Source organism: Thamnophis sirtalis, unplaced genomic scaffold, assembly GCF_051295495.1.
Source record: "Thamnophis sirtalis isolate CommonGarterSnake01/CBP01778 unplaced genomic scaffold, rThaSir2_p1.2 scaffold_3, whole genome shotgun sequence".
NCBI classification, from domain to species: domain Eukaryota; kingdom Metazoa; phylum Chordata; class Lepidosauria; order Squamata; family Natricidae; genus Thamnophis; species Thamnophis sirtalis.
This window is the reverse complement of record NW_028261383.1, coordinates 21,010,635-21,037,102: the sequence shown is the minus strand read 5'-3', so window position 1 is coordinate 21,037,102 and position 26,468 is coordinate 21,010,635. Positions and strand designations below refer to the sequence as shown.

Sequence of the window (26,468 nt, the reverse complement as noted above, 5' to 3'; positions counted from 1 at the left end):
ACCATGCTGTTCCAGTTGAGCCAGATCTTTGGGAAAAGACCAAGGCCACAATAGTCCTTGAAAAGGGTGGTAGATGGAGAACCAAAGAGGCAGAAGTCCAGCTGCAAGGTGACTTGTACAATGTACCTAAAAGGCTGGGGATGAGCGGTCTCCCCCATTGTTGACCTCATAGCCGTGGGTGCGGAAATCATAGGGTCACCCTCCTTGTGCATCAAATGTTATCAGGAACCTGGCATTCCTGTGGGGTCACTGTCAGAAGAACAGTGCCCATCTGAAATGTACCTTGCCCCTAGGAAGACACTCGTGGACATAAAATTAACCTGCAGCATATCTCCATCTGCTCACAACCTCTTCCAACAGAAGGTAACTTTCTCGCTCCCCACCCCTCATTTTTAACCACTGGGAGAGGAATTTCACTACTGGAAGATGCCCAAGGCCATTTCAGCCACCCCGATTCCCCGTTTGGCTCTCGATTCAATCCACCACAGGATTTCGTGTTCATTTTCCCCCTGGAAACACCAGTTCCCACTATCTCTTGAAGGTCCAGTCGTCAGGGATAAGCAAGTGAGCCCTAACCAAGAAGCTCCATTACAGCCCTGGCTGATAGTTCCTGGCAGGAACCTTACAGGTATGGACTAATGAAATGAACCTCCGAGCCCATGCCTTCACCATGAACATAGGTGTGTGTGTAGGACAAAATGGAATCTTCTTCTTATGTGAGAAAAATGTGTATCTATGCTTACCTTCCAACTGGACTGGAACATGTACCTTGATACACCTGTTCCCCAAAATGGGTGTGGTAAGCATGGAACTGGCTCTCCCTAATGGGACATTTTCAAAAAAGGGTGCCGCTCTTATTCCCACTGTTAGCGATCCTGGGAATAGGGATAGCAGTTGGAACAGGTGTGGGTGGAATATCACACTCCATCACACAGTTTAGGCAGCTGTCAGAGGAATTCCAAGAAAGCCGAAACCAAATTGCTGGCACCTTGGTTGAGGTCCAAGATCAAATGGACTCCTTGGCAGCAGTGGTTTTACAAAACCGGTGTGCCATAGATATCTTAACTGCTGAGAAAGGTGGGCTGTGTGTATTCCTGGGAGAAGACTGCTGTTTCTACATGAACAAATCAGGCGTGGTCAGGGAAATAGCCAAACAGATGTTATTTGTGCTATTATGTGGTGTGGCCGGCCAGGCCTTTATCCTTTGCGTAATACCCCTACTCAAGCAACTAGTTATGAGGTCAGTAAAGGAAATACAGGTTGAAAAGGAATTAGTTTTGATGGAAAGCCTTATTGACGGTAGGATTGCCCCACATCCCTATGATGAGGATGAGAGATACAGGCACATATGTTCATCTTGCACCCTGGAGAAAGTGCCTTCAGAGAATAACCCCTAAGAATTATTCCATATGTATTACTTGTCTTTTTCCTTTTTCGCTGTCATACACCTGTATTTGATCATGTTATGCCAAAGATTGTATGCTTGGGTTGCTGATTAAAAACTCTGTAATAGGCTAGATTCAATTGTAGCTAAAAATAGTGTCTAGAAGGGGGGGATAAAGCAGGATAAAATGTGAATTACTGAGACATGGCAGAAGGAAGATATAAAGACCTGCTTTTAAGACATGTACAAAACCAGGAAATGTCAAAAGTTCAAAACCACAGAGTTCAGCTAAAGTTCTTACAGAGCCACGTAGTGAGTTCCTGTGGCCCAAGACAAAAGGAGAAGTAAGAGAGTATCTACTTATAAGGCTTCTTTTCTCAAGATAAACAATAAGAAATGGCTTAAGTGTTTCCGTGTTGCGCTGCTTTTGAGAACGTATAAGAATACGTTCTTCCGAGGAGACAGGACGTAGCAACGACACGATGTGTGATCTCGAAGCTCTGAGATCGCAGTCGATACTTTTGCCGCTGGATGGTCCTTTTGGACCTAAACCATCCCAAAAAGACGGTGACAGAGAAAAGTATGTCTTGCTGATCTCAGGGACATCGCAAAGTCCTGATTGATCCAAGTAAATCTCTTCTTGCCAGTGACAGAAGCGCAGCCAAAAGCTGCTGAAGTTGGGACAGCTCCGCAATGGGAGGAAAGTGGAAAGAGAAAGTGTGCCCATTTAGTGAGGAAATTTTATTGTTATAAAAGAGACTGCCCCCAAAAAATCAAAGCCAAATTAAACTTGCAAAGAAAAGAAAACTAAGTGGCGAAATTAAGCTATATTGGACAGTGTTATCCTTTTTTTTATGGACGGAAGTTATGATGATAGTATATATATATGTGACGAGCTGAAGACAGAGAGTGGAAGTGTGACCTTCCTCCCATATTTGGGCATACCAGGGGTTGTGACTTTAAATATATACCTCTCACCCTGGCTGGCTGATAAGGAGTCGAGCTGTGTAGCTCAATGGTTAACACATCTGCCTAAGAGGCAAGAGAGCACAGGTTCGATTCCCAACAAGGGTGTGGCTAGCTGATGAGAGCTAAATAGCTTGAAATAGATCTATACTAGTCTCCCTTTATTTATTTATCAGCATAAATATAACAAATGTAACAAAAAGGCAACAGTAAAAAATATTGGGTTTCTGTCTGAATGGTCTCTTGTGACGAGCCGAAGACAGAGAGTGGAAGTGTGACCTTCCTCCCATATTTGGGCATACCAGGGGTTGTGACTTTATATATATATATATATATATATATTTATTTATTTATTTTATTTTATTTGTGCTGATAAATAAATAAAGGGAGACTAGTATAGATCTATTGCAAGCTATTTAGCTCTTTTAGTGAAAGGTATCTATTAGATTTTTACAACCCCTGGTAAGCCCCAATTATGGGAGGAAGCTAACTGCTTCCATCATCTGTCAATCGGCTCGTCACAAGAGTCCATCACGACAGAAACCCAATGTTTTTTACTGTTGCCTTTGTTATATTTGTGTTTTATAACAAATTGGGGCTTACCAGGGGTTGTAAAAATCTAATAGATACCTTTCACCCTGGCTTCGCTGATAACGGATAAGAGCCTGTGGCCTAATGGCTAAGAAGTCTGCCTAGAATGTAAAATGCCCAGGTTCAAATCCCAGTAAGGGTATGGCTAGCTGATGAGAGCTAAATAGCTTGCAATAGATCTATACTAGTCTCCCTTTATATATATATATATATATTTGATTTAAAACATATAAATTGATATGAATTGTAGGTGATGACTGGGGAAGGGATGCACGAAAGCTCTTTGTAACCAATTGACACTCTCTTTATAATTTGTAATGGAAGATATTTTTGTGGTGTTTGTTGCGTTTTGTCTGTTAGTGTTTATTCAAAAATTAAAAATTATGAGAAGGATTGTTCAGAAGTTGCATGCTAGCCTTTGACTAGCTTTTCTGAACCTGGCTGCCAATAAACTTCTCCTTCATCCCTAAACGTCTAAGTCTTGTTTTTTTCCTGCAACACTATGACTGCCTGATACAGTTCCGGATTACAAATTGTTCTATGTTTGATGGTTTGAAAACATGGTAATATGGGAGATTGCACACTTCAACTTTTGATATATTTTAAACAATTGCTCAATTTTCTTCTTTTGATTTAGAATATATCCTTCTTCTTGTAATTTTAAAATTTCTACTCCAAATACGATGAATTATTGCAGGAACTGGATATGCCCAGTCTAACACAGAGAAGGACTAGGAATGCCATCATAGCATCCTTTCAATATCTGAGGGGCTGACACAGAAAAAAGGCAGTGGATCCATTGTCCAATGCGCCTGTGACAGCAGGGCAAGAAGTAACAGAGGTTAAAGGACATGAGTTATTGTTGGGATGGCATGCTTTTTATGGTATAAAAGATACTAAAACGCAGGGTTATTTCAGAAGACATTATTTAAGGAAAGCTTTGTTATTGAATTGGGAGAAGATTAAAAAAACAATTACTTAAAAATACCAGTTTGGCTATCAACTATTGAAGCTTTTTCATATCAAATAATATATAAGAAGGAAGAAACGGTTAGAAATGGTGAAACTTTGCATGCAGAGGGTGAACTCAGATCTATGCAAGAGCTGAAACAGGAAAGAATAGAAATGAATTGGTTTTCATATGTGCAAATACATTCTAGATATGACAAAGACTGCAAAATGGAAGGTTTTTATGGTTAAAAAAACTGAGTTAGATGAAATTTTGACAGCTACTGATGAAAAAGTAATTTAAAAACTATATGGACATTTACTAGAGGTTAGGTTAAAAGAAGAACAAGTTAAAGAACCTATGATAGCTTGGGGGGGGGAATTTTGGACATGGGATTGAACTAGAGAAATGGGAGAGATTGTGGTTCCAAAATTATAAAATGACAATGTCAACAGCTTATAAGGAAAATTTGTATAAGATGTTTTACAGGTGGCACCTACCCCCAACGAGAATAGCAAGAATGTCCAAAAAACAAATTGGAAAAATGTTGGAAATGTCATCAGACACCGGGATCATACTACCACATGTGGTGGACTTGCACAGAAGATAAAAAGCATTGGACTAAAATCCACATGTGGTGGGAAAAAAGGACACAGAAACGCATAGACTTTAAACCAGAGACTCTTTTATTGGGTATTATACCACATATATACAATAAAGACTTGAAATATTTGATTGTAAATATTTTAACGGCATCCAGAATTGTATTTGCAAAAAAATGGAAAAATGAGAAAATACCTATGCAGGAGGAAGTTATTCGAAAAACAATGGAATGTGCTGAAATGAGTAAATTGACATTTGAAACCAGAGAACATGAGGATGAACAAGTTTATAAGATTTGGGACTTGTTTTATTCAATGATACAATTACCATAATCTTGAATTGTAATAATAGAATGTGATAGAAGACATTATAAAGACATATTGCTTTTATATAGATTTTATAGATTTATAACAATGTAATGGAATATTGGTATATATATAAATATGAATTGAATATAGATTCTATAGATTTATGAAAAAGTAATGGAATTTTGGAATATATATGAATTGAATATTTAGAATATCTTGTTTAAATTGAAAAAACAATAATTGTAGTTGATTATATGAGACAATACCATTAAGATATGTTACTATTTAATGGGTTTACAACGATGTGACAGATAGCATATATATGAATTTAATCCTTAGAATACATGTTTAAAAGGAAGAATTATACGTCAATTGAATATATGATTTATGATGATCAATGTACTAACGTATATTGGGCTGATAACTACTGATTCTATATGCAACTGAAAACGGGGATGCACAAATGTTTGTGACCAAACAACATGCTAAATAGATATGTAACTGATGGTATTTTTAATGTATATTTTTGTGTGTTTTAAAATAAAATAAAAACTTTTTAAAAAAAAGAAGTAACAGAGGGAAACTTATCAAAAAGGTATCCAACCTAGAATCAAGGAGACATTTCAGTGAGAATCAGTGGAAATTCTTTGCCTCTAGAAGTTGAGGGTGCTCCATCATTGGGGTTTTTTAAGAGGTTTTTAAAGAGGGAATGGTAAGAGGGTCCCCTGCTTGGAGAGTTGGTCTCTTCCAACTCTATGTAATTGTGTAAGACTTCATAAACATTTAGGGCTCAGCCCATAGCTAACTTTCACAAGCTATTTAGCATCACATTTCATATGGCTTAGTTGCAAAAGTAGGTTGCTAGAAGTCGAAAAAGACTTGATAGCATTTAATCAGTGAAAACGCCTTACAAACACGTTAGAGCTAGAACAAGCGTGTTCTTATGCCCCCTATTGGGAAATGGCAGTCATTTATCGGTGACTTGAATAGGCATATGTGATTGAGCTTCAAGGAGTTAAAACCATCGAGTTTAGCGTTGCTAGAAAGGATGGGAGGAGAGGAATTTCTTCCGGATCATTCAAGGAAGGATGTTGATGTGCCGAGTGGCTTTTGTGCTCTTCCCAGGATCGAAACAGCATCTGGAAGGTGAGTTGGGGTCAGGTCGGAGGAGAGGCTGGGAGCATGTCCGGCTGTTTGGTTTCCTCCATGATGTGGAAGCAGAGAGGCTGTTTGGCTGAAGCATGTCAGCTGCTGCTCCATGTTCCTTCCCTCCCCAAATTTTGAGTCCACTGGTGCTCCATGCTTTAACACTGGTGGGCGCAATTTTCTGCTGTTGGGGGGATCTTAAAAAGTCTCCTTCAAGTTAAGATTAATTCCTTGGGAACAGCTTCCCTCCAAAAGTTGTGAGTTCTTCGTTACTGAAGGATTTAAAGTAGAGACGGGACAGCAATGAATCAGGAATGATATAAATCATTCCCTGAGGAGGGATTGGACTAGAGACCTCCAAGGTCCCTTCCAGGTCTGTTCTGATTCTGAATACTTTAGTATAGAGAGGAATTCACAGGCGACTCAATAACTGCAAAGTAGCCAGGTCCTGTGGCTGCAAAAGAAGCCCAAATCATCTCCATTTCATCATTGTGCTTGATGGTTGGTGTGAGATCTTGGTGTTGATTTGTTTTGTTTTCATCAAAATGGCATTGTGCTTTATGGCCAATATCTCCACTCTGGTCTCATCTGTCCAAAGGACTGTGCTCCAGAAGTCTTGCAATTTGTTCAGATGAAACTTTGCAAATCTAAGTGCTTCTTCCATGTCCTTTTTACAGAGAAGATGCTTTCTCCCGGCAACCCTTCCAAAAGGACCATAACTCCTTCAGTCTTTTTCTAATTGAACTGTCGTGAACTTTAACACTTAACATGCTAACTGAGGCCTGTAGAGCCTGAGCTGTAATGCTTGGATTTTTTGTAATTTCTCTGAGCATTGCAGGTTGGCAATTGTCTTCTATGTTTTCCACTTATTAATGGGGAACGTAGAATGATTGGAGTTTAAATTGTTTTGTTGCAGAAAATGACAGGCTTTAGACTAATCAGGAAACAGGAAAAGTTTATCTGGCAGCCAGGTTCAGAAAGCTAGCCCATGGCTAGCATTGCAAGTTGTGAACAACCTTCATTATCGAAGCACACGTTCTTCTACATTCTCAAAGGCAGCGTAACACGGGAACACTTAACTTATTTCTTAGTGGTTACCTTGAGGAGAAAGCCTTATAAGGAGATGGGGTCTTACTTCTCCTTTTGTTATGGAGTTCGTGTCATTAACAAACTAATTGAACCTTGGACTTTTGACATAGGTTTTGACATAGGGACATCGGCTAGAACATCTTGTGGTTAGGCACTCGCTTCCTGTTCTTTTGCAAGCTCCAACTCTGTCTATGTGGCTTTTAATATAGAAGTAAAGGGGCCCTGAGAGGCTGTCCAGCCTGACCCAGTAGGTTTCACACTTAATGTCCAAATCTCACTTTACGTCCTACTTTAGTTTGGGGAGAGTCTTATAACCCTTCCTAGATGGATGGGCAGCAACAATTGCTTCTCTAAGATGTCTCTACTCTTTGACATTTAATTCAAACCTCAATGCTGGAGAACAGGAAACTCCTACAACTTTGGCTTTCATAGATATAGTCACACTTGCTGATGATCATTTGATCAGCAGCACTGGCTGCTACTTTGCCTCTTCATACCTACGGAAGAAGGAAGAGTGTTTTTAGTTTCTCAGTTTTTCACGTCTGTTTTCACTTTGTTTTTGTAAAAGAAAATGATGCCATGGGTGTAATATATCATCTGTTGTTCCTCATTTTCCTATTTTTTAACGGCAAAAGATGATATTATTTTTACTATGTCGTGATACATAAAATCATAGAGCTCAAGGAGGGTGCACTTTCTTCTTCGCACAACTGTATTTGATAATAATCCTTTGCAGGGCTGAGAATTTGTGACTGACCTAGCTCAACAAATGAATATCATGATTGCATAGATATTTGAGCTGAATCTCGGTAGTCAAATGTCACAATTAATGTAAGAGATTATTCTAGCATTGTGGCATGTTTGCTTTTTCATTGTAATGTATACTTCTTTTTTCACATCTTCTGCAACCCTTTTACAAACAATAAAAGTCACGTTTTCATCTGAATCTTATAGGCAAACATGATGCCGGAAGACCACACTGGACAACTGAGACTAACAAGCAATATTGAAAAGCAAAGCAGATTGAGGCAGAAATGAAAATATTCTCTATTTCCATCAGAAAAACCACAGAATTCTCCTTCCATAGCAGGTGAGAGACGAAAGAAAATAAGAGATTTCGAGTTGGAAAAAGTAGATTATGCAGAACTCAAGGGCACAATACACTAAAAGGTCAAGAGACATAATATTTCCATTCAGAAAGAGGGAAATATCCTGAAGTCAGTGGGGAGGAAAAAGTCAATTGGATAGGCATCTAGGGCAGACAGTAATATAGGTGTTGCCCTGGAAGAAAGAAAGGGCTTAAATCAAAGCACCACTCAACAAGGGATCACATATATTTTTGTTCTTCTCAAGAATATCAGTTGTGGAAAAGCTCCTTAGGTGTGCCTATTATAGAAAAAACAGACTTCAAATTGTAAGTGATTACACAGGGGAGAATCTACTCTGAAGAAAAGCACATACAAATTATCTGAATGTGGCAAAAGGGTTTGTCCAAACAGATCCATTTTGGCTCACGAAAGAATCCACACAGAAGAAATGTCCTACAAGTGCTTCCAATTTGGTAAAACCTTTAGCGAAAATGGCAATGATGATACATCTGAAGACTCACAGCAGGGAGAAGCCGTATGACTGTTCAGATTGTGGGAAACATTTCATTGGATATTCCCTGCTCGTGAGACACCTGAGGACCCACACAGGGGAGAAACCCTTTGAATGTACTGTTTGTGGGAAATGTTTCAGTCAGGATTATAACCGGGTGAAACACCAGAGGACTCATACAGGGGAGAAACCCTTTGAATGTCCTGTTTGTGGGGAAAGTTTCAGTAAGACTTCTGTCCTGGTGAAACACCAGAGGACTCACACAGGAGAGAAACCCTTTGAATGTCCTGTTTGCGGGAAATGTTTCAGTCAGAATTCTGTCCTGGTGAACCACCAGAGGACTCACACAGGAGAGAAACCCTTTGAATGTCCTGTTTGCGGGAAATGTTTCAGTCAGAATTCTAACCGGGTGAACCATCAGAAGACTCACACAGGAGAAAAACCCTTTGAATGTCCTCTTTGTGGGAAAAGTTTCAGTCAGAATTATGACTTGGTGAAACACCAGAGGACTCACACAGGAGAGAAACCCTTTCAATGTCCTGTTTGTAGGAAACGTTTCAGTCAGAATTCTCACCTGGCAAAACACCAGAGGATTCACACAGGAGAAAAACCCTTTGAATGTCCTCTTTGTGGGAAACGTTTCAGTCAGAATTCTGACCTCGCGAAACACCAGAGGACTCACACAGGAGAGAAACCCTTTGAATGTTCTGATTGTGGGAAACGTTTTAGTCAGAATTCCAACCGGATGAACCATCAGAGGACTCATACAAGAGATAAACTCTTTGAATGTTCTGATTGTGGGAAAAGTTTCAATCAGAATTCTGACCTCTTGAACCATCAGCGGACTCACACAGGAGAGAAACCCTTTCAATGTCCTGTTTGCGGGAAAAGTTTCAGTCGGAATTCCAATCTGCTGAATCATCAGAAGACTCACACAGCTGAGAAACCCTTTGAATGTCCTGTTTGCGGGAAAAGTTTCAGTCAGAATTGCAGCCTGGTGAACCATCAGTGGACTCACACAGGAGATAAACCCTTTCAATGTTCAGATTGTGGGAAAAGTTTCAGTAGGAATTCCAATCTGCTGAATCATCAGAAGACTCACACAGGAGAGAAACCCTTTGAATGTCCTGTTTGCGGGAAAAGTTTCAGTAACAATTACAGCCTGACGAACCATCAGAGAACTCACACAGGAGAGAAACCCTTTCACTGTCCTCATTGTGGAAAATGTTTCAGTTACATTTCCAACTTGGTAAGACATCAGAGAATTCACAGAATTTCCCCTTTGCATGTGTAGTACGTGGGGAAAGTTTCAATGAGAATTCTGACCCTGTGAAACACCAGAGGACTCACACAGGAGAGAAACCCTTTGAATGTCCTGTTTGTGCCAAAAATTTATGTCATAATTCGAACCTGGTGATATACTGGAGAACTCACAGAGGAGACAAATCTGTCTGTGGATGATGCTGGCCTAAATTGTTCCTTTTTGTCCACATGGAGATCCAACTGAGGGAAAAGTTGATGATTTTAGAGAAGGCTTGAATTTCATTTCTCATCTCTCATTAGGAATGTTAGGTGAAAACCTATTTCAGAATTAGACTTGAAGTGGATAGAAAAGGAAATGGACAAGGGCTAACTACCAGTTTCTCATTACCAGCAACAAATTTGGATGATGTTTTTTGTATATTGATTATGGAATCCCCAAATGTGGAGTTTCCGTCTTCTACCATGGTGTCCTCCATATTTTGAGCCCCAGAATACCCTAGCCACCATATAAGTAGTCATCTAGACACAACTGTAATGGTCCTGCCAGTTACGGCTGCATGTTGCAATAGTTACGTGATATTACTTTGCTTAACTACCTCCTCCCATCCCCTTCTCTCCCTGATGAAGCTGTTAAACAAATGTTCAAGTTGTTAAGCAGAACCATGAGTATTTGAGAGTTGTGATACTCTCTTGGAGGCCTAACCTCCACTACCCCACCTTTTGGTTACCCACCGGCATTTTCCTATTCCCACTGGGTCCCTGCAATTGTTAGGCCTGACTCCCAACCCATCAGGCATAACAACATCCTTCTTCTTCATACCTTTTGAAGATCTCTGAACCTCATTTTGGTGAAGAAAGGCAAGACACACATTTGTGGGCTTCATGACTTTCATGGAAGCAGCTGTTATTTTGATTGCGCTTGGGATTCATGCCTGGGTCATGTGGTGGACTTGTGGAAGCAGCTGCCATTTCATCATACCTACGTCTGTGTCAAAACGGTGACTGCTTCTGAGTCATTGTCACTAGGACAAAGTATTCTGTTTTACTACTTTAACACTTTGTGAACTGTTGAGGAATAATCGGTGCACTGAAAACGGTGGCTGCCTCTGGGAAATCTCCAAAAGGGCAGGCCAAGTATCTCCGGGTCGTATGATAAGTACCACTTGTGCCAGTATTGTGCTGCATAGTGCTGCCACTGCTGAAAAAAGCCAATGCAGTCGTAGGCTGCATCAACATAAGCTTAGTGTCAAGATGAGAAGAAGTGATAGAGTTGCTCTACAGTGTGCTGGGGACAGCAGATGTCGAATAGTGTGTCCAGTTCTGGTCACAATGATACAAACAACCACACGTTGCTACGATTCTATGAATTTACAGGCAGTTTAGAAAATAGGTCCACAGCAGCACCATAAACATGCTTGTGGTAAAGGGACTTTTTTTTTAAGGTTATTTTATTCAAAATATTAATCTACAGTACAAACTGCAAAAACAGAAATATTTTTTCAAGCTCAAAACAAGAATAGAAAAGACATGTAAAAAAAAAAAATTAAAAAGGACAAAAACAGATTTACTTTTATTATCCCCAACTAGAATATTCATAAACATATTGGAGCAATATTAGTTTCCTCCCCTCCTGAAGCAGGCCCAAAATTTCTGAACTTCTACTTTATTTACAACCAATTTGACGTTCATCTGTATAAATATGTAAAGGCAATGTAACTAACAGATGAACCAACAATGAAGTTAAACATAAAAGCACTTTGTTAACATTCTACTATTCCATTTAATTTTTATAAAGTTTAGAATGGCTTCTTATTTACTGTAAATCACCAGAATCATTGTCTCTGATTTCTCCGAGATGAAATATATTTGTTTGATTCTTATTAATAAAACTTTTTCTTAAAATTTAAGTTGAGAACAATAAGCTAACACATTGTTTTCCAGTTAGATATAGTAGGTCCTTTCTTCAGTTTCTTAAGAAAGCCCAGTTTATCATGCATCGAGTCTATTAACTCCAAATCTGTAGGAGCCACTTCCACTTCAGCCTTTTCCAAATAAACCTGCAGTTTCCAAACCATGGTGAGGTGTCTTAAGAATTGGCTGTGCTCCCTATGGAAGCTTCTTGGGAAGAGCTCAGGCTCACAAAGGGATTCATTTGTGTGCACTCATAATCCCAAAGTCCTCCATCGGCCCCAGAGGAAGGGGAGCTTCAAGGGCAGAAATGTTTTTTTCTCACTACGATCCTTCACATCCTTCAGGGTGATCCACCAGCTGCAAATCACAACAGTTATTTCCCTCCCTGTGATGCTTCTGGCAAGGGGCATCCACTGCAAATGGCTTTTTTCTCTGAGTGTAATAGAGACAGCCCTCTGTCAGGAAATTATGCAGCAAGTTCCCAAATGAAATCAGAGATACTGAGACAAATTTGTAGTTTTATATATAAATAAATTAACATATTTAACATATTTACAGGAAACAAAATGGGCAGGAACACAGGAACATCCTGAGGTAACTCCAAATAGCATACAGAGCACACAGAAGAAGAAGAAAGCAGGGGAAAATGGGAAACTCCCCCTTTAAATCTACGGCAACCAATCATACTTTTGATTGCTCATACAGGAGCTAGCACTCAACTGCTCACTTCTTGCCCATTGTCCAATTTAATTGTTCCAGCTACTGAATTGAATATCCTAAGACCCCTCCAATTTATAACTGGACAGCATTGAAACTAAATTGTTTCACAAGATTTTTGTGTTTTTGTATACTTAATGGTTTTGTCATGAGGTCAGCTAAATTATTTTCTGTCAATAAATTATGTCTATTGCATTTTCTTTCCCTGCTTGTCTGACATTACATTATTTTATGACAATGTGCTTTCTTCTGTTTGTACTCGCACCTGTTGCCATTTGTACACATGCTGTGTTACCTACTGTGTTATTGGTATGACTACTTTCACTTCAATATCCAAATCCTTTATTAACCATTTACTTGATGGTTGTAAATGCAATCCTAAAATTCCATGGTATCGTTTTAATTCCTTACCAGTGTTGTTGTGTAGGTTGTTATGTGTAGCAGGTTAAAATGTTGACTGTACAGAGGGAGGAGCCACGTTGCGACGACACATCGCATAGACCCGACAGTCCGGGTCTTTCGATGAAACTTTTGTCTTTGGATGGTCCGGTAGGACCTAAACCGTCCCGAAGAGATGGCGACAGGGAAGCCAAAGCCTTGCTGGTCACAGGGACATCGCAAAGTCCCTGTTTGACCCAAGCGTAGCGCTTCCAACTGAGGACAAACAGGTAGCCCCCAGGCTGGCATAGTTGGAGACCGCTCCTGAAGGAAGAGACGAAGCGAAAGCATTCCATCTGGTGAGGTTTTCTTTTTCTTTTTTTTTACTTTCATAAGATCCGTGCTAAGAAACTTTTTTAAAAAAAATAAGAATAAAGTGGCGTTTTTGACACTTATTGGACTGTTATTAGAAGATTTCCTGCTCTTGTTAGTAACAATGTTTTGTGGATTGAAGTAATTGCAACATTTCCTGTCTCCCTGCTTGTAGTCTATGGACTGATTTTTTTCTTTCTATTTTTTTTTCCTTTTTACTACCCTATTTTTTTTTTGTTGGCTAAATTAAACTTATTTTCTTACTTCAACATATTTTTTCTTCTTCTACTGGTTAAAACAGCTAATTTATTGAATCTGCCACCTGGAAGCCAAAGTTTAAACTTTGTTTCTGTTTTGGTTACAATGTATCTTTTGTTCTGCTTCACTTGGTTTCATTGAACTTGCAATGGAAGGGTTTGGAAAAACTTAAAAAGCACGAAACTTGTTTTTGTTACTGCTTCTGGTAAATATTTTGGCAAGAGAAGGAAAAAGATAAGCAAGAATAAAAACCCTCCTATTTTAAAGAACCTTGAAAGAACTGGTGTTTAAGATTCAAAATAAATACAGACACATTTCCTAAAACTTTGACAGGCTAGGGTGGCAGATTCCTCTTAATTTTTTTTCCTTTATATTTCTTTGCATTTTGAAAAATGGATCAATATTCAGAGGCAGAAAATTTAATAATCCAAAACATACTGGCTGGACTTCAAAATATTGCAGAAGGACTTAAGAGATTGGACAAGAAATGGGACAGTTTATGGGGTGCTACAGTTAAAGAGGAGAGGGTTGGAGCCCCAGAGATTAAAGAAGAGAATGGAAATATAGAAAATAAGGACAAGATGTCAGATGAATCTACTAATGGACTAAATACGAGCAAAAGTGAAAAGAAGGGAAGCTGGAAAAGTGTTTTTGACAACTTGGAGCCTTTCTTTCAACTTCAAGATGCAGGAGGGGAAAAAAGAGTGGAAAAAATGGAACTAAAAAGACAAATATATCCAGAAACAAGTTTGACAACCAAAGTTAAGCCTACATTAATAACAATTAAAGAGCGACGAAATTACATGAGAGATTCTTCAAGCTATGGAGTGCGGCGAGAAATGATAAACTCTGAAAAGATTTTAATAAGAGAGATGACACAGCTGCTGGCGAGAGAGAAAGATTCATTTTGCTACTGGAAGGACACAGGTTGATAATGCCAAATTGATGTTAAAAATTAGTTAATTTTGATGGTTAATAAGTAGGGATGTTCATATTTTGCGGACTCTTATAGATTATTATTGAATGTTTAATCGCTAACATGTAATATATCATGATATTAACAATGAAAGGATAACCTTAACTAGGATAAATAACCAGGCCACAAATTGCAACTGAGACCTGGTGGAATGATAAAACCTATGAATTTGTGCTTTAGACCTTCTTATGTAGCTATAAATAATTTGGATTAGAATATGAGGTGATGTGACGTAAATAGCAAACAACTGTTTTCTTTTTTTTTCTTTCCTTCTCTGTCTTTCTCTAATTATAATAATAAAAGGGGATGTTAATGCACATCTTGGAGATTTTCAACTAGAAATTTTAATTTGGAGTAGAAATGGCCAAACAACTGTTTCTTTTTCCCCCCTCCTTTTTTCTTTCTCCCTGTTTTTCAACTATAAAAACAAAAGGGAAGGTTAACATATACTTTGGCGATTATTAATTAGAAATGTCAATATTTTTCTTTCTTCTTTCTTTAGATTGTCTTAGATTTTAAATGGTCATTTCATTAACATATATTAATAGATTGTTGTTCAGAGATTGTTGCTTTTTGCGTTTGTGGAGAGAAGAGGAGAGAAAAATGTAAACAACCCTTAGTTAACTATAATAATAAAGATATGCTAGAGAGGGGAAATATAAGATATCCTACTGACTTTATTTTTTCTTTATTTTTTATTTTTAGAACATGTTATAAGGATATAGAGATATGGCATATTGACTGGAACTGGGGGAAGGGGAAAAAATGCCAGCAGGTGGCTGTGTTTTTGAAATCTTAACTAAATGAAAACTGATATGGTAATAGTAAAATATATAAATTTTTAACATGTACAGTTTAGACTGAATGGAATATATGTGTTTGTGGACAGAACGTACGAAATGTACCTGTGACCAATGGATATGCTTTCTACAAGATGTAATGACAGATTATGCTTTTTGTGTGTGTGTGTTTGTTTGTTTGTTTGTAATAAAACTAATAAAAATTTTATTAAAAAAATAAAATGTTGACTGTATTGGTAATATCTGGCCACATTATGTGATAAATACTGCATAACAGACCAACTATGACTGCCTGATAGAGTTCCGGATTACAAATTGTTCTATGTTTGATGGTTTCAAAATCTGGTAATATGTGAGATTGCATACTTCAACTTTGGATATATTTTAAACAATTGTTCTATTTTCTTCTTTTGATTTAGAATATATCTTTCTTCTTGTAATTTTTTAATTTCTACTCCAAAGGAGTTTTACGATGAATTATTGCAGGAACTGGATATGTCTAGTCTAACACAGAGAAGGACTACAGATGCCATCATAGCATCCTTTCAATATCTGAGGGGCTGACACAGAAAAAAGGCAGTGGATCCATTGTCCAATGTGTCTGGGAGCAGGACAAGAAGTAACAGGGGGAGACTTATCAAAAAGGTACCCAACCTAGAATCAAGGAGACATTTCAGTGAGAATCAGTGGAAATTCTTTGTCTCTAGAAGTTGAGGGTGCTCCATCACTGGGGTTTTTAAAGAGGTTTTTAAAGAGGGGATTGGACAGCCATTTGTCTGGAATAGTAAGAGGGTCCCCTGCTTGGAGAGTTGGTCTCTTCCAACTCTATGTAATTGTGTAAGACTTCATAAACATTTAGGGCTCAGTAGCTAACTTTCACAAGCTATTTAGCATCACATTTCATATGGCTTAGTTGCAAAAGTAGGTTACTAGGAGACAAAAATCACTTGATAGCATTTAATCAGTGAAAACGCCTTACAAACACGTTAAAGATAGAACAAGCGTGTTCTTTTGCCCCCTATTGGGAAATGGCAGTCATATATCAGAGACTAGAAATCCCCTTAATAGGGATATGTGGTTGAGCTTCAAGGAGTTAAAAGCATCGAGTTTAGCGTTGCTAGAAAGGATGGGAGGAGAGGAACTTCTTCCGGATCATTCATTTTGTGCTCTTCTCAGGGTCGAAACAGCATCTAGAAGGTGAGTTCAGGTCAGGTCGGAGGAGAGGCTGGGAGCAAGTCCAGCTGTTTGGTTTCCTCCATGATGTGGAAGCAGAGAGGCTGTTAGGCTGAAGTATGTCAGCTGCTGCTCCATGTTCCCTCCCCAAATTTTGAGTCCACTGGTGCTCCATGCTTTAACACTGGTGGGCGCAATTTTCTGCTGTTGGGAGGATCTTAAAAAGTCTCCTTCAAATTAAGATTAATTCCTTGGGAACAGCTTCCCTCCAAAAGTTGTGAGCTCTTCATTACTGAAGGATTTAAAGTAGAGACGGGACAGCATTTAATCAGGAATGATATAAATCATTCCCTGAGCAGAGATTGGACTAGAGACCTCCAAGGTCCCTTCCAGGTCTGTTCTGATTCTGAATACTTTAGTATAGAGAGGAATTCACAGGCGACTCAATGACTGCAAAGTAGCCAGCTCCTGTGGCTGCAAAAGAAGCCCAAATCATCTCCCCTTCATCATTGTGCTTGATGGTTGGTGTGAGATTTTGGTGTTGATTTGTTTTGTTTTCATCAAAATGGCATTGTGCTTTATGGCCAATATCTCCACTCTGGTCTCATCTGTCCAAAGGACTGTGCTCCAGAAGTCTTGTAATTTGTTCAGATGAAACTTTGCAAATCTAAGTGCTTCTTCCATGTCCTTTTTACAGAGAAGATGCTTTCTCCTGGCAACCCTTCCAAAAGGACCATAACTCCTTCAGTCTTTGTCTAATTGAACTGTCGTGAACTTTAACACTTAACATGCTAACTGAAGCCTGTAGAGCCTGAGATGTAATGCTTGGATTTTTTGTAATTTCTCTGAGCATTGCAGGTTGGCAATTGTCTTCTATGTTTTCCACTTATGAATGTGGAACGTGGAACGATGGAGTTTAAATTGTTTGGGGAGAGCCTTATAACCCTTCCCAGATGGATGGGCAGCAACAATTGCTTCTCTAAAATCCCCGCTGATGTCTTTACTCTTTGGCATTTAATTCACACCTCAATGCTGGAGAACAGGAAACTCCTACAACTTTGGCTTTCATAGATATAGTCACACTTGCTGATGATCATTTGATCAGCAGCACTGGCTGCTACTTTGCCTCTTCATACCTTCGGAAGAAGGAAGAGTGTTTTTAGTTTCTCAGTTTTTCACGTCTGTTTTGGCTTTGTTTTTGTAAAAGAAAATGATGCCATAGGTGTAATATATCATCTGTTGTTGCTCATCTGATGTTATATTTTCCTATTTTTTAACCGCTAAGAATGAGGTTATTTTTACTATGCCGTGATACATAAAATCATAGAGCTCAAGGAGGATGTACTTTCTTCTTTGCATAACTGTAATTGATGATAACCCTTTGCAAGGCTGAGAATTTGTGACTGATCCGAGTCAACATGTGAATTTCATGACTGAATGCATAATGGAACTTGGATCCCAGCAGTGACGTGCAGTCAGGGGAGACAGTGCCTCACCACTGTCATCATGAAAAGAAAAGAAAAATGTAAAAGGAAAAAGGCTGAGGTAGTTGCTGCCAGAGCCACAGTGCTTAGTGCTTAACTGTTTAAAAAAGCCTCTAAAAAAGTGCCCTCTACAGGAAGAGGCGGGAGAACCACGTGCCTCATTTAGTCTGACTTTATGATCACTCGAGCAGAGTTAAGCAAGGGTTAAAAGCCGAAACATTCCTCATGTAGATGAGGCACGTGGTTCTCTCACCTCCTCCTGTAGAGGGCGTTTTTTAAGAGGCTTTTTTAAACAGTTAAGCAGAGTCATCCATCAGGGATTCTGGCAGCAGCTAACCCAGCCTGACCTCAGCAGCTGTTGCCTTTTTCCTTTTATATTTTTACATTTTCATCATGGCAGACAAGAGCAGAGTTGAAATCCTCTGTGTGTCAGCGTTCCAAATATCATGCAGAATTATGCAAAGATCCTTTAAGAATCTTTGGCCTGCCACTGTGATTGTGAAACAGCTGGAAAAGATATGTGGGTCGGAGGGAGGTGGAGGAATTCAAAATTAATGTAATTTGTAGGTAATTGTAAGTATTTTGTCTCTGTGTGTGTGCTTTTCTTCACTCGGAGAGGCAGGGAGGGCAGCCCACCAGCTTTCTTTCTCTGTGCCAGGGAAGCATGCCAGTAGAGGTGGGTCTATTATCCGCCTCTGCTGGCGGACTGGCACTTTCTTTCTTTCTAGAAAGCGGCTTGTTTGAGAAGAGAGGGGCAGCCTGCCAGCTTTCTTTCTCTGTGTCGGGGCAGCCCACCAGCAGAGACGGGTCTGTTACCCGCCTCTGCTGGCAGGCTGGCACTTTTGGCCGCACCGGCACTATGTCTGACATAGCGACAGGGCAGCTTTTGCCTACTTTCAAGAAAGCGGGTGAGCCGTCCTGCTGCTATGTCTGACATAGAGGCGGGAAGCCTCTATGTTGGACATAGCGGCAGCGTCGGTCATCGCTTTCAAGAAAACGGGCAACAGCCGCTTTCAAGAAAACTTTCTTGAAGCAGGCAAAAGCCGCCCTGCCGAGGTGGCGCAGTGGTTAGAGTGCAATTTAGCAATTTAATGGGTTTATATGCCATCCAATCCCGGGGGGGACTCAGGGCGGCTTACAAGTACGAATAAAATAAAATAACATACAGGGGGAGAACAGTACTGCAGCCACTTCAGCTGACTGCTAAGCTGCAGTTCAGCGGTTCAAATCTCACCGGCTCAAAGGTTGACTCAGCCTTCCATCCTTCCGAGGTGGGTAAAATGAGAACCCAGACTGTGGGGGCAATATGCTGACTCTGTAAACCGCTTAGAGAGGGCTAAAAGCCCTATGAAGCGGTATATAAGTCTAACTGCTATTGCTATTGCTATGTCGGACATAGCGCAGTGGCGGCCAAAAGCCGCATTCTTTCTTTTTGCCTCACCAGCCATAAACCTCACCGCATGTCACTGGATCCCAGTTGTCAAATGAGTCACAATTAATGTAAGAGATTATTCTAGCATTGTGGCATGTTTGCTTTTTTTCTGTAATGTATACTTTTTTCTCATCTTCTACAACCATTTTACAAACAATAAAAGCTACATTTTCATTTGAATCTTACAGGTAAACATGATGCCGGAAGACCGCACTGGACGACTGAGACTAACAAGCAACATTGAAAAGCAAAGCAGATTGAGGCAGAAATAAAAATATTCTCCCTTTCCAGAATTCTCCTTCCACAAAAGGTGAGAGACAAAGGAAAGAAAATCAATAACAGATTTCGAGTTGGAAAAAGTAGAGTATGTGGAACTCAAGGGCACAATACACTAAAATGTCAAGAGACATATTTCCATCGAGAAAGGTATGCCTATTATGGAAAAAGCAGACTTCAAATTGTAAATGATTACGCAGGGGAGAATCTACTCTAAAGAAAAGCACATACAAATTATCTGAACGTGGCAAAAGCGTTTGTCAGAACAGATCCTTCTTGGCTCACAAAAGAATCCACACAGAAGAGATGCCCAATGTGGCAAAACCTTTAGCGAAAATGGCAATTTGGTGATACATCTGAGGATTCAAAGCAGGGAGAAGACGTATGACTGTCCAGATTGTGTGAAACATTTCAATGGATCTTCCCACCTCGTGAGACACCCGAAGACCCACACAGGAGAGAAACCCTTTGAATGTCCTGTTTGTGGGAAAAGTTTCAGTCAGAATTCTCACCTGGCGAAACACCAGAGGACTCACACAAGAGATTAATCCTTTCAGTGTCCTGTTTGCGGGAAAGGTTTCAGTCAGAATTCTAACCAGATGAACCATCAGAAGACTCACAGAGCAAAGAAATCCTTTAAATGTTCTGAGTGTGGAAAAAGTTTCAGTCGGAATTTTGACCTCTTGAACCATCAGAGGACTCACACAGGAGAAAAACCCTTTGAATGTTCTGTTTGTGGGAAAAGTTTCAGTCGGAATTCCAGTCTGCTGAATCATCAGAAGACTCACACAGGAGAGAAACCCTTTGAATGTCCTCTTTGTGGGAAAAGTTTCAGTAAGAATTCTGTCCTGGTGAAACACCAGAGGACTCACACAGGAGAGAAACCCTTTCAATGTTCCTATTGTGGGAAAAGTTTCAGTCAGAATTATGACCTGGTGAAACACCAGAGGACTCACACAGGAGAGAAACCCTTTAAATGTCCTATTTGTGGGAAATGTTTCAGTCAGAATTCTCACCTGGCAAAACACCAGAGGACTCACACAGGAGAGAAACCCTTTGAATGTCCTGTTTGTGGAAAACGTTTCAGTCAGAATTCTGACCTGGTGAAACACCAGAGGACTCACACAGGAGAGAAACCCTTTGAATGTTCTGTTTGCGGGAAACGTTTCAGTCAGAATTCTAACTTGATGAACCATCAGAAGACTCACACAGGAGAGAAACCCTTTGAATGTACTTATTGTGGGAAAAGTTTTAGTAAGAATTCTGACCTCTTGAACCATCAGAGGACTCACACAGGAGAGAAACCCTTTGAATGTTCTGATTGTGGCCAAAGTTTCAGTCGGAATTCCAGTCTGCTGAATCATCAGAAGACTCACACAGGAGAGAAACCCTTTGAATGTCCTGTTTGCGGGAAAAGTTTCAGTCAGAATTGCAGCCTGGTGAACCATCAGAGGACTCACACAGGAGAGAAACCCTTTGAATGTCCTATTTGCGGGAAAAGTTTCACTCAGAATTGCAGCCTGGTGAACCATCAGAGGACTCACACAGGAGAGAAACCTTTTCAATGTTCTGATTGTGGGAAAAGTTTCAGTCGGAATTCCATTCTGCTGAATCATCAGAGCATTCACATAGCAGAGAAACCCTTTGAATGTCCTATTTGTGGGAAAAGTTTCATTCAGAATTCTCACCTGGCAAAACACCAGAGGACTCACACAGGAGAGAAACTCTTTCACTGTCCTCATTGTGATAAACGTTTCAGTTACAATTCCAACTTGGTAAGACATCAGAGACTTCACAGATTTCCCGCTTTGCATGTGTAGTATATGGACAAACTTTCAATGAGAATTCTGACCCTATGAAACAACAGAGGACTCACACAGGAGAGAAACCTTTTGAATGTCCTGTTTGTGCCAAACGTTTCTGTTAGAATTTGAACCTGGTGATATCAATGATGATACATCTGAAGACTCACAGCAGGGAGAAGCCGTATGACTGTCCAAATTGTGGGAAACATTTTATTGGATATTCCCACCTCGTGAGACACCTGAGGACCCACACAGAGGAGAAACCCTTTGAATGTCCTGTTTGTGGGAAAAGTTTCAGTAAGAATTCCAACCTGGTGAAACAACAGAGGACTCACACAGGGGAGAAGCTCTTTGAATGTCCTGTTTGTGAGAAAAGTTTCAGTCACAATTATAACCGGGTGACCCATCAGAGGACTTACACAGGAGAAAAACCCTTCAAATGTCTTGTTTGTGGGAAAAGTTTCAGTCAGAATTCGGACCTGGTGAAACACCACAGGACTCACACAGGAGAGAAACCCTTTGAATGTTCTGTTTGCGGGAAACGTTTCAATCAGAATTCTAACCTGGCAAAACACCAGAGGACTCACACAGGAGAGAAACCCTCTGAATGTCCTGTTTGTGGAAAACGTTTCAGTCAGAATTCTGACCTGGCGAAACACCAGAGGACTCACACAGGAGAGAAACCCTTTGAATGTTCTGTTTGCGGGAAACGTTTCAGTCAGAATTCTAACCTGATGAACCATCAGAAGACTCACACAGGAGAGAAACCCTTTGAATGTACTTATTGTGGGAAAAGTTTCAGTAAGAATTCTGACCTCTTGAACCATCAGAGGACTCACACAGGAGAGAAACCCTTTGAATGTTCTGATTGTGGGCAAAATTTCAGTCGGAATTCCAGTCTGCTAAATCATCAGAAGACTCACACAGGAGAGAAACCCATTCAATGTTCTGATTGTGGGAAAAGTTTCAGTCACAATTATTACCTGGTGAAACACCAGAGGACTCACACAGGAGAGAAACCCTTTGAATGTCCTGTTTGCGGGAAAAGTTTCAGTCAGAATTGCAGCCTGGTGAACCATCAGAGGACTCACACAGGAGAGAAACCCTTTGAATGTACTGTTTGCGGGAAAAGTTTCACTCAGAATTGCAGCCTGGTGAACCATCAGAGGACTCACACAGGAGAGAAACCATTTGAATGTCCTGTTTGCGGAAAAAGTTTCAGGCAGAATGGCGGCCTGATGATCCATCAGAGGACTCACACAGGAGAGAAACCCTTTGAATGTTCTGATTGTGGGAAATGTTTCAGTCAGAATTCCAATCTGCTGACTCATCAGAGGATTCACATAGCAGAGAAACCCTTTGAATGTCCTACTTGTGGGAAAAGTTTCCGTCACAATTACAGCCTGGTAAGTCATCAGAGAACTCACACAGGAGAGAAACCCTTTCACTGTCCTCATTGTGATAAATGTTTCAGTTACTATTCCAACTTGGTAACACATCAGAGAATTCACAGATTTCCCACTTTGCATGTGTAGTTTATGGGGAAAGTTTCAATGAGAATTCTGACCCCATGAAACAACAGAGGACTCACACAGGAGAGAAACCTTTTGAATGTCCTGTTTGTGCCAAACGTTTCTGTTAGAATTTGAACCTGGTGATATCAATGATGTTACATCTGAGGACTCACAGCAGGGAGAAGCCATATGACTGTCCAAATTGTGGGAAACGTTTCATTGGATATTCCCACCTCGTGAGACACCTGAGGACCCACACAGGGGAGAAACCCTTTGAATGTCCTGTTTGTGGGAAAAGTTTCAGTAAGAATTCCAACCTGGTGAAACAACAGAGGACTCACACAGGAGAGAAAGCCTTTCAATGTTCTAATTGTGGGAAAAGTTTCAGTCAGAATTATGACCTGGTAAAACACCAGAGGACTCACACAGGGGAGAAGCTCTTTGAATGTCCTGTTTGTGGGAAAAGTTTCAGTCACGATTATAACCGGGTGAACCATCAGAGGACTCACACAGGGGAGAAACCCTTCAAATGTCCTGTTTGCGGAAAAAGTTTCAGGCAGAATTGCAGCCTGGTGAACAATCAGAGGACTCACACAGGAGAGAAACCCTTTGAATGTTCTGATTATGGGGAAAGTTTCAGTCAGAATTCCAATCTGCTGAATCATCAGAGGATTCACATAGCAGAAAAACCCTTTGAATGTCCTGTTTGCGGGAAAAGTTTCAGTCACTATTACAGCCTGGTAAGACATCAGAGAACTCACACAGGAGGGAGACCCTCTGAATGTCCTGTTTGTGGAAAACATTTCAGTTACAATTCCAACTTGGTAAGACATCAGAGAATTCACAGAATTCACCCTTTGCATGTGTAGAATGTGGAAATAGTTTCACACAGGAGAACAACCTTTAGAGTAACCTGATTGTGGGTATATTTCAGTCAGAATTCCAAGTTTGTGGAACATCACAGGACTCGCACAAGAGAAAAAGTCTTTGAAAGCCTTTGTGGCAAAGTTTTTGTCAGAATTCGAACCTGGTGATATACTGGAGGACTCACAGAGGAGATAAATCTGGCTGTGGATGATGCTTCTGGCCTAAATTGTTCCTTATTGCCCACCTGGAATCCAACTGGGGGAAAAGTTGATGAGTTTAGATAAGGCTTGAATTTCATTTCTCATCTCTCATTAGGAATGTTAGGTGAAAACCTATCTCAGAATTAGATTTGTAAGTGGAGAGAAAAGGAAAAGAGAAAAGGGATAGCTACCAATTTCTCGTTATCAATTTAATTTTTGCAGAAGTAGTGGAATTCCTCAAAAGGTTTTTGGCTGGTGTTTTTGTATATTGATTAACAGAGGTGTGATCCTACCATACTTACCTTCCGGATTGCTGCTTTGGAAGGAAAACAGCTTTGTTTGATTTTTATTAATAAATCTTTTTCTTAAAATTTAAGTTGAGAACAATAAGACAACAGTTATGTCATATTCCCCCAAATCATAAAACCTCTTGGTTGATCCATTTTCCAAATAATTTTCCAGTTAGATATGGCAAGTCCATTCCCCTGTCTTAAGAAAGTTCAGTTCATCACGCATTGAGTCTATTAACTCTGAATATGTAGGAGCCACATCTGCTTCAGCCTTCTCCAAAGAAACCTGCAATTTCAAAACCATGTTGAGAGGGCTTTTAAGAAGTCGCTATGCTCCCCGTGAGAGCTTCTTGGGAAGAGCTCACACTCACAACGCCATTCATTTGTGTGCACTCATAATCCCAAACTCCTCCATCAGTCCTAGAGGAAGGGGATCTCCCAGAACAAAAATATTTTCTCACCACGATCCTTCACATTCTTCTGGGTGATCCACCAGCTAGATACAACAATTATTTCCTCTCCATGATGCTTCCAGAAAACGATATCCACTGCAATGGCTTTTTTTTTTTCTGGGTGTAATACAGATAGTTCTTAGCCTTTGTTTAGTAAGTCAGAATGGTATAAAAAGCTCAGCTTTGCAAACAATCCTTGAATTTACAACCCAGGGATGAAACCCTCCCAGTTCAGCCCTGTTTAGTCGAGCCGGCAGGGATGATTGGCATCAGTTCTCCGAACTGGTGACAAAAAATCTCTGGTGGCCCCCACCCACACCCTCCTGTCACCGTTCACCTCTTCCTGCCACTCGACCTACCCACCCAATCCGAACGTTTCTCCCTCCATTCACGGCAGCTACAGCCTGTCCCTTTAAGATAGTCCCTGGGTGGGAGGGGGCTGATAGGACCATAAAGGGAGCAGAAGCTGTTCTGTGAAAGGAGTGAAAAATGTTTGGATTGTCTCTCCCGCAGAATTCAATTTTTATTTATTTATTTATTTTCAAAACAAACATATATTGTAGAAAGTATATCAGCTGGTTTCAAAAAGCTTTTGTGCATCTCTTCCACCGTCATCAAATATAATTCATATTAATTCAAATATCTTAACTCGGATATTTACTATATTGACATCATCATACCTCCGCTTTTATTTGACTACAGTTATTTAAACATCCTTCATCCTTAAGTATACCAAGATTCAATACATAACCACATGCTGGCATTTCATTTACTTATTTGTAAAATCCTCCATTAAGATTAAGTCCTCATATCCTGTTTTAGCTAAACATCCATAATATTTAATACCAAAGTTTTCTAATCCTCCATGTATATAATTTATTATCATTATCCTTTATTTAACTATATCCTATATCATAACATTTTCCCCCTATTAGTTAAAACTTAACTTTATATAGTTTTTTTATTATAATTATTATTGTTATTAATAATCTTTATATATAGTCCAAAAATATTTTTAACCTTCCCTTCTCATATCCAATTATTACTTATCATAACAACTCAACATTGTATACATTACTATCGTTATCAATTTTTATTTAACTATACCTATCACCAATGGATTTAACTAAGTTTAGCTAATTTTGAATTATACTCTTCCATCTATCAACCTGTACCTCTCCAATAACAGAACAGTCTTATATCTACTGCCATTTGTGGATCCAATTCTCCAAACATCTTTTTGAACGAGTCCATACGAAGTAATCTTTGCACCTTCTTGTTTGTGGTATCTCTCATATAATGTTGACGTCCACCTTTTGTTTCCTTTATCAGCTTGTCTTTAATTCTCAGCAGTGTTATCAAATGTTTTGCAAATAGTATTTCATAGTCCATAAATTCTTTAGTATTTTCTTCTCCTTCTATGTCCTGTCCTTTGAAGTAAATTTTCTCTCCATTTAACTCCAAATATTCCATTCTTTCCTCCCTCAGAAATAAACCAATTGTCACGAACATCAACGAGCTCAAATTCTTTATCTCCGTTTTCCATTTCAATTTTTTGAATTTCCATCTTCTTATTTTGCATTTGATGAACATCCTCAGTTTTTTCCTCACAATTTGTAGTCAAAAACACCAAATAATCCAATTTTCTCTGAATTCTTTCCTCTG

The 26,468-nt window shown here is 39.7% G+C and overlaps 3 protein-coding genes across 3 annotated transcripts in view; all 3 read left to right on the top strand.

The window, feature by feature from the left end:
* The window catches only part of LOC148047474 (uncharacterized), a 161,273-nt gene that overhangs the window by 88,986 nt on the left and 45,819 nt on the right, over positions 1–26,468 (top strand). The window lies entirely within an intron of this gene.
* On the top strand, positions 5,884–21,495 carry LOC148047477 (uncharacterized). Its single transcript, XM_087711603.1, has 3 exons — positions 5,884–5,947; positions 7,991–9,884; positions 20,275–21,495. Exons 2-3 carry the CDS (start codon positions 8,616–8,618, stop codon positions 21,493–21,495), a joined length of 2,490 nt encoding a protein of 829 aa, XP_087567729.1. The 5' UTR covers positions 5,884–5,947; positions 7,991–8,615.
* Positions 21,482–24,437, top strand: LOC148047476 (uncharacterized). The gene is made up of 2 exons (XM_087708059.1): positions 21,482–23,012; positions 23,123–24,437. Exons 1-2 carry the CDS (start codon positions 21,624–21,626, stop codon positions 23,861–23,863), a joined length of 2,130 nt encoding a protein of 709 aa, XP_087564185.1. The 5' UTR covers positions 21,482–21,623; the 3' UTR covers positions 23,864–24,437.